Below are 9,428 nucleotides of genomic sequence, written 5' to 3'. Positions count from 1 at the left end.
TTCTCTCTTTTCTCTTGGTGAGTATGAAATTGTTGAATTTAAGAAGCAGATCTTGTATCTGTATTTAGTGCAAGAAAAAGTATAAAGGGATAGTATTTTTGGCTTTTATATTTGACGAACTATTTTAAGGGCTATAATAATTTTCCACAAAGTAAATGAATAGTATATATTTAAAAGAATTATAAAAGATTTCTCTTTTTTATTGAGTTTGGCCTCATCAAGGTTGTAGATGAACTAAGCCTCAGTTTGATGTGAAATGGAACCGTTGAAGTTAATTTTTATTTCTGTATGATGAAGATAAGGTTTGATACTTTGATGGATGGCTCATGTTATTATAAACTGACATAGTAATATGTAATTTGATATATAGGAATAACATTTGTATATTGGTGGCATGCCAAAATTAAATTATATTATATATTATTCAAAAATGTTTTGTCTTAATATGCTATATTCTATAAAGCTAGATGTCTAGATGTTAAAATCTAACTAGGAACTGCGCACAAGGTATTCATTAAACAAACACTATCCAAACAAACCGATTATGATATCTCCCATCAATTTGAACATCATGAAGTGTGATCGGAGTTTTCAACCGATACATTTGCTTAAAATGATTTTTCTGACGAAAGCTAACTACTCTACTCCACATGCACTAAAAAATCTTGCATGATCTGCATTTGTTTTTTTTTTTCAAAGAAGATATTATTAGAAGGAAAGACTCTTCTAACTTACACACAAATCAAACTTTATCCATGAAAAGATGCTACAACTTACAATGTTTTTAAGACCGAACATACTAGGAAAATACAACAGGCACAAGCACAACTTGCTTTTTTATTTCTTCATAAAACATTAATCCGAACCATGAAGAAATATGGCTAAAATGTAAGCTCATTCGAGGGTAGAAATATGTCTTGGTATTGAGCTTTGTGTTTCCACTTCAACTCATTCCACCATCCTTGTTCACCCCTAATGGATCTTAGGTTTGTTTCCTTGTCCTTGCAAAATGGTAAAGATTTCAACAAAGGGCACCTGTATATATTTACTCGCTCTAGAGAGGACCATCTCAATGTCATGCCTGGGGTTACAAATCTGAGTCTTGGCAAGTTAGCTAGCAGCAGCACCTCCAGTTTTGGAAGAACATCCTCACCGACCTCTATGATTGGAATAAGTTCTTCTAATCTAAAGCAGCTGTGAATTTCCAGTTTCTGAAGCTCTGAGAGATATTGAATAGCCCCATTGCAAAAAATGGTTATTAAAAACGGGCAATTCTTCAATGTCAAAACCTTTAATTTGGAAAGGGATCCAGGATTCAGAGGACCTCGAAACACACAATTCAGTTCAAGCAATTTGTTTAACAGCAATTGCTCTAGATTTGGCAGGCCGATTTCATCTCTAGAACCATTCGCATTACCTCCTATAAGGGTATGAATTTCATTGCATTCCTCGAGTGAAAGACCGCGAATTTGCTCCAAGTTTTCTTTTCCAAGGTCTGATATTTCTTTAATTTCCTTGAAGTGTACCAATTCAACTGCATGGGTTTGAGGAAGTATCTCACTTATTGAAAAAGTATTCTCATGCTTGCTATTGTCATACCTTATGTATTTGGAAATCCTATACTCAAAAGACTCTAGAATTTGTGGCCGTTTTGAGTTTGGACATCCGACAAAGAATTGGAACGAAGTAAATTGCCTTCCAGATCTCCTTCTTAGAAACCTGTCAAGAATGTTGGAAGAGGGAAAGCTGCACTGAAGGTTGGTTAGATGTTCCAAAGAAGTCAACATCGCCATCACATTTTCTGCATTACTGCACCAGTCCTCAAAGGAAACTACTTCGATGACCAATTCTTCTAATCTTGTGAGCCTTAAAATTGCACAAGGATCAAGATCACTTGTTTGATCCATATTTTGATCACCACTTCTGATGTATGGGACTCGCAGGCATCTTAAATTGATCAAGTACCCAATAAGAGATGGGATGAAGCTTATCTGGGTACCCCGAATGTCGAGGAACTCAAGAAGCTCAAGTGTTCGAATAGCAGGATGTAACTCCCTTAGATGCTTACAGTGATTAAGATAGAGCCCTTTAAGACCTGTCAACTTTGACATCGATGATGGTAACCACCTAATTCCAGTGCCATACAAGTCCAACACAAGAAGACTTCTCATGTGTTTCTTGAAAAACAGTTGTGGGATCGTAGACAAGTCTGGATTCTTTTGCAGCAATAGCATCAAAAGCATGCTACAATCTTGGTTTGTTGGCAAATTTTTCAGATTAGTGTCTATCATTGATACCCATCTAGCCTTCTCCCATGATAATGATTCTTGGGCATCACCAAGTTTCTCTCTTGTTTGGACATAAGAACTACATTCAGGGTGCTTAGATGATATATGCAAAGCAAGTTGTTGCATACAATCATTCATGGAAACATATATCATCTGTTTTCCTCTATCCAGAAGAGAGACATCAGTAAGATGTTCCAATATTGCCTGACCACGATCGCGTGCCTTTTGGTATTTCCTTGTGTTGTTAACATCACCAAGGAAGTTCTGAGCAGCCCAACACTCCACCAAATAGTCAGTATAAACCTTGCAATTGGCAGGGTACAATGAAGCATACAGAAAGCATTTCTGTTTGTTTTCATCTTTCAATTCATCATAACAGAACGTCAAGAATGAGTACAACTCACTCACGCCTTCATTCTCATAATCCGGCCATCGTTCTTCAAGATCTTCCAGTCCTACCCTCCAGCTGGAAGCACTCTTTTTCAATCTGAAAGAGCGTGCTATCTTTTGTATCAGAAGGGGAAGACAAGAGCACTTGTCACATACACGCCGAGCTATCTCTGGAATGTCCGGGAGATCAATCACAGGACCTACAGTGTTACAGAACATCTTCCATGCCTCATCCCGAGATAACAGGCCTACCTCAATCATCCTTTCTGCTCCATTCAAGGTACAAACTTGGCGATGTTGAGCAGTTATTATCACCTTACTGTGATTGTCATTACATGGTATACCCAGCTGACTCAAGTTGATCTCATCCGCTGTCCCATCCAAAATCAGCAAATACTTCTTAGTTTGCAGCTCCTCATGTATTATTCTCGCAACTTCCTCGGGATCGTTGATGACTTCAGTATCCACCCTCAATCGCTTTGCTATTTTACATTGAAGCTCGTGATCTGTGTGATCAGCTGAGAGTCTAATAAAGATGACTATATCAAAGATCTCTGCAACAACATCATGGTTATTTAGGTTCTGCATCAGTGCTGTCTTCCCCACGCCCTTCATTCCAGCCACTCCAATGGTTTGTATTTTGCTGCTTTTAAGCAGATCTACAATATTTTCGAGTGCACTTTGGAGAGTCTTATACCCCATGATTTCAGGAGCATCAAATACTTTTAAGATGCGATCCGGTGGTTTCTCAACTATACAATCCACAGAATTTCCCTTCTCTACGAGTTGTTGAACGTCTTTAAGTCTTTTCTCAATCTCTGGGGATAGAGTTGGGTGCTTCCAAGACCAAGTTGAAGTTTCATATTTGGCAATCAAATGACGAGTTTCAGCAGCTACCTCAAACACCTTTGCAGACCATAAGCGATAAGCACTTGAGGTATCTTTGTGTCTGTTTCCCTGAACTTCCTTCTCTTTATCTTCTTTCAATGCAAGTAGTCCTTGCAGTTCTTGCTTCAGAAGTTCAAAGTTCTCTCCCGAATTTCTTACAGATACCAACCTGCTTGCTAGGGCTTCTCCTCCAACCTGCTTTGCTACCTCTGTTGCCAAATCTCCGAGATTGGAAGCAATGTTTCCGAAACCAGCCATGATGATTAAATGCCTGGATCAGATGGTACAAAAACATATGTTAAGCACACCATCAAATCATTATTGATGACTAATTGATGGCTAACAATCACAAAAGTTGCTGGCCCTAGCATTGCTTATTAAATATATAACGGTTCACGAGCATTGCCTAACCGCTTAGAGTATGATTCTTATTGCCACAAAAAGAAAAAGTTAAAAGAAGCCTATTTGCCCTTCAAACTCAAAACAGACCCTTGATATGAATTGTTGTGCACTCACAGTGTGATTCAATCAAAGTGAGCAGTTAAGGTTAAATTTTTTGAAAACTTTTAAGTCAGTAAATTTTGACGGTTGATTTTAATTATATGTAGGTGAATTATATGGTAAAGATGTAAGTGTACATATTTTTTCTTTAATAGAATGAAAACGAGATAGATAAATGTAGGATCCACATTTTGAATAATAATAAAATAATAAAAAACATCTATAAAAAGAATTTAAATTATTTCTTTATACTACTTCAATCTATACACTAGAGTATCCCTTATATATAATATATATATATAATTTTTATAATTAAAATTAATGATTAAAAATTACTGAACTACTAATGTATCAGCACTCTTGAAAGTTTTTCAAATTTTTTCATATTTACCTGACAAATACGTTTTAGCAAGAAAAATGATAAGTAGCTATTCGATTCAGAGGGGAATACACCTTGTTTAGAATGAATAAAGCTAAAACCCGTGGCAGGGATGGGTTAAATTTATGATTGCATATGGAGGACTTACAGAATGAGTTTGCCACGTTGACGTAGTCACTACTATTCAAGGAGTGAGGCTTGGTCGAGATCTAGATTCCAGGTGCAGGTTTAGGTCCATTGTTACTGACAAAACAGAAACCAGAAGAAGAAAGTGGCGGAATCAAGTCAACTCAACTTTACCAGGCAGCTTCCGAGAAATATCATTGAAGCTTCGCATGTTAGTATTTTTCCATGACCTCTAGTCTATTTATAATATATTAAAACATGAAAGTAGTGTTCTAATGCGGTTTTAATACTCTAACTTTTTAAGAGTAAACTACTAATTCAGTTGTTGTCTATTTTTTATAATGATAATATTACTCTTTAAAATGAAAACGATTCACTTTGATTTTTATTTTTTATTTTCATGATATAAAATAGTTTCTGTGAGTATTTTTCTGTTAATTCTAAATAAAAAATGCTGACATGTCAAGTTCAATGAAAAAGTTTTAAATTTAAATTGATTAGAAATTTATTTATCCTTATTCTTTAAATAATATCCTTTTTAAATTTTTTATTCATTATATTAATATTTTTTTTAATGAAAATAATTAAATATATAGTATAATAAGTACAAACTAATTAATAAATTATTCAAATTTAAAAATATATTTTATTATAAAACTAAATAAATAATTCTTAAATATAAATTTTATATATATACAAATAATAAATATTAAAATTCGGTTAATACATCAATAATAATAATCTTATGATATACTATTAGTATTATGATCTAGATAATTTTCACAATAAAATAAAAACTAATGAACACCTTTTTTGATATATAGTAAAAAAATTTTGAGAAATAACAAATTTAATTTTTTTTATCTCTTTAAATTAAATTAATAATTTTATTTGATATTTTTGCACTAAAATACACTATGAGTAAGTTATTGATATTTTAGTTGCCCACGGTATCCCCAAATGGGTTGTTGCATGCACAAGGTGGGATTCGAACTCCCGACACTTTCTTAAGCGGACGAGTAAGCTGACCACTCGACCAACCCAAATAAGTTTTATATATATTTCATTTAGTATTAGTAGCATATTCATAATGTATTTTAGTGCAAAGATTAAAGATATCAAATAGAATTATTAATTTATTTTAAAATGAGAAAAAATTAAATTTGTTATTACTCAAAATTTTTTTACTATATATCAAATAATGTGTTTATTAGTTTTTATTTTATTGTGAAAATTAACTAGATCATAATATTAAATTATTAATAGTATATCATAGAGTTATTATTATTAATGTATTAACCGTGTTTTAATATTTATTATTTATATATTTAAAAATTATATTTGAGAATTATTTATATAGTTTCATAATAAATGATATTTTTAAATTTAAATAATGTATTAATTAGTTTGTACTTATTATACTATATATTCAATAATTTATTAAAAAAATAATATTAATATAATGAATAAAAAATAATTAAAAAATATTATTTAAAGAAGAAAGACAAATAAATCCCTAATTAATTTGAATTTAAAGATAATTAAGTTCATGTCCATTTTTGAACCTACGTGAGTATTTTTCACTTAGAGTTGACAAAGAAACACCCACAGAAACTACTTTGTGTTATAGAAGTAGAGGACATGGATTGAAATAGATTGTTTTTATCTTAAAAAGTTGTGTTATCATTCTAAAAAATAGACAAAAAACGAGTTGGTAGTTCACTTAACTTTTTAATATTATGCCATGTTAATATAAGTAATTAATTGATATAATTTACTTATTACTTATTTAATGTTATTATTTTTTTATTTTTTTTAATTAAATTACTTTTAATTATTTTATTTCTACTTTTTATGTGCGTACTTATTATTATAGTTTAGAATTTTTTTTTCGCTTTCATTTTATGATATTTATTTTTCTTTAAATTACTCTATAATTTACATATTGTTTTAACACTTTTATATAAAATACTATATGTCTTTAATGTTAATATTATTTTTTATTATGTATAAATATAATTTATATTTTTTTATATTCACTCTTTCTTATAATTATTATATAGCATTAAACTTAAGATTCTTCTTCATTTTCTTCTCACTCTTATGTTATTTATTTTTCTTTAAATTACTCAATACTTTTTATATTCTCTTACTCTTTACTTTTATACAAGATACTATATAGTTTCAATGTTGATATTATTTTTCTTTAATAAGTATAAATTGAATAATAAAACATAATTTATCTTCTTTTTTCATACTTACTTTTTTTATATTTTCTATATAAATCAATATTTACTTCACACATCTTTATCTTTTCTTTTCATATAATATTATACCACCACTTATTTTTTTTTCTCTATTCTTACTAATATTTTATACAAATATTTAAAGAATTATGTTGATGATCACAACTTTTTTTTAGTTTGCTAAACATATATATTAGGTAATAAATTCTTAAAATACTAAACATATATATATATATATATATATATATAAATTTTTGGTATAATTGTATTCATTAGTTATTTCATTTATGTATCATTTTTTTTCTTTCAACAATTTATAATTTTTAATATCATTTAGTTGTGATATGTTAAAAATATATGGTACTATTATGAGTCATGAAAAATAAAATTAAAAAATTGAATGTTAATTTTAATTATATATCATGTCCTTTACATTTTTTTTATTTTTTTATTTTAGCCTAATTATATTCATAAGTTATATCATTTATATATCAATTTTTTTAAATTATTTATATTTTTTTAATATCATTTAGTTATAATATTATTGAAAATACATAGTATTATAAAAGAGAAATTAAAAAATTTGTTTACTACTTATCTAATTGAATTACTTTTTAATCCTTTTATTTCTAACGAAATTATTTTAAATCTTTTATTTTTCTTTTTCATGTGCCTCATTATTATAGTTTAAAAATCTTTTTTATTTTCTTTTTCACTCTCATGATATTTATTTTTCTTTAGGTTATCCTATAATTTTTATATTCTCTAACTTTTTTACTTTTGTATGAGATAATATATGCCTTTAATATTAATATTATTTTTCTTTATTAGGTATAAACATAATTCACCATCTTTCATGTTCACTCTTTCTTATGATTATTATATAGTATTATAACTTAAAATTTTTCATTTTTCTTTTTCTTTTCACTTTATGTCATTTATTTTTCTTTAGGTTGCTCTATTCGTTTATATTGTCTTACTCTTTACTTTTATATAAAATACTAGATGATTTCAATGTTAATATTGTTTCTCTTTAATATGTATAAATTAAGTAATAAACATAATTCATCCTCTTTTTTCGTACTTACTAATTTTTATGTCACGTATTCTTGTTCCTCAATTCTTACTAATATTTGACATAGGTATTTGAAGAATTCGGTTGATAATCACAACTTTTTTTTAGTTTGCTAAATATATGTATTAGGTAATAAATTTCCAAAACATTATATATGTACAATGTTTTAGGGTTTTTTTATTTTTTGTCTAATTAAATTCATTAGTTATATCATATATCATTTGTTTTTCTTTCAACAATTTATATTTTTTAATATCATTTAGTTGTAATATATTAAAAATATATAGTACTATCGTGAGTTATAAAAATAAATTAAAAAATTAAATCAATTATATATCATACTCATTATAAAATTTTTTAATTTTTTAATTTTTAGTCTAATTATATTCATTAATTATCATTCATATCATTTCTTTTTTTTAATTATTTATATTTTTTAATATTATTTAGTTATAATATTATTGAAAATACATAATATTATTGTGAATCATGAAAAATAAAATTAAAAAATATTAATTTTGACTATTGAAATATTATATTTAAAATTATATTTTATCTAATAATTTTATATTTATACTATAGTACTTAAATATAATATAGAAAAATAAATAAATAAAATGGCTACTTAAAAGAACAAAAATAAAGATAATAATATAAAATTAAACAAATAAATTTAAATTAAATATTTTTATAATTTTACTTAAAATTAAACTTATATATAAATTGTTAATTATATAATATTAAATTTTAAATTAATTTATACATTCTGTAATCTTAATGTATATATACTATATACATTTTATTTTCAAACGAGAGGCGGGTCGAAAATTTTTTATTTTAAACAATATTCTATAGTCTTATAGGTTAAAAATTAATTTGTCATAGATCGAAACAGGCAATTTACATAAATAAAATAAATGAGAGAAAATATTACGCAAATACAACATAAACCAGACGCAAATGCAATAAACCTAATTATATGTAATCCGCGACATCCTAATGCGGTTTCTAATTACACGTAATCTGCTAGACCCTGTCGTAGATTACGTTCAGAAGCTGAAACACATAAACTGCTACACCCTGTAGCGGTTTATGAAAAGATAGGCCCAAAGTGTATTCTGCAAAATCCTGTAGCGGATTATGAAAGGCGTAACACAATGGTACAAATTTATGAATACCAGCATAAGAGTAAGAAACCATGATGCGAAATATATGAAGGCATACAAATATAAAGTCGTAAGTAACAAGTCATAACTGTCATACAAATATATGAAGCCATACAAAATATAATAACTACAAGGCACTAACAGTAACACTAAAAAACGTAAATTGTTACACGAGAAAACAAAATTCAAAAACTAAAAGCATAAACACTACAAGTCCTACGAACCACCAGCTACGGTGGAGGCTCTTTAGGGGCAAGATCTACGCGTGTGCCCAAGCTGTCTGCAGAGGCCGCATCGCTTCGATCGGTTAAGGTCGGCCTCATTCATGTTGTTTTGGATTCTGGTAGACCTCGGTCGCCCATCATGACA

General features: G+C 28.5%; 1 protein-coding gene across 2 annotated transcripts; it reads right to left on the bottom strand.

Annotated features, from left to right (window-relative positions):
• Positions 1-679: 679 nt before the first annotated feature.
• On the bottom strand, positions 680-4,845 carry LOC112714959 (disease resistance protein At4g27190). 2 transcript variants are annotated; one of them, XM_025766659.3, is made up of 2 exons: positions 4,595-4,845; positions 680-3,837 (listed from the first exon to the last, which is right to left on the bottom strand). In XM_025766659.3, exon 2 carries the CDS (start codon positions 3,822-3,824, stop codon positions 882-884), a length of 2,943 nt encoding a protein of 980 aa, XP_025622444.1. In that variant the 5' UTR covers positions 3,825-3,837; positions 4,595-4,845; the 3' UTR covers positions 680-881. The 2 variants fall into 2 exon arrangements, with proteins under 2 accessions (XP_025622444.1, XP_025622445.1); XM_025766660.3 differs by having other exon boundaries at positions 4,459-4,597.
• Between the last annotated feature and the right edge of the window lie 4,583 nt (positions 4,846-9,428).

This window comes from Arachis hypogaea, chromosome 10, assembly GCF_003086295.3.
Source record: "Arachis hypogaea cultivar Tifrunner chromosome 10, arahy.Tifrunner.gnm2.J5K5, whole genome shotgun sequence".
NCBI classification, from domain to species: Eukaryota; Viridiplantae; Streptophyta; class Magnoliopsida; order Fabales; family Fabaceae; genus Arachis; species Arachis hypogaea.
The sequence above is the reverse complement of the archived record's forward strand: the minus strand, read 5'-3'. Positions and strand labels throughout refer to the sequence as shown.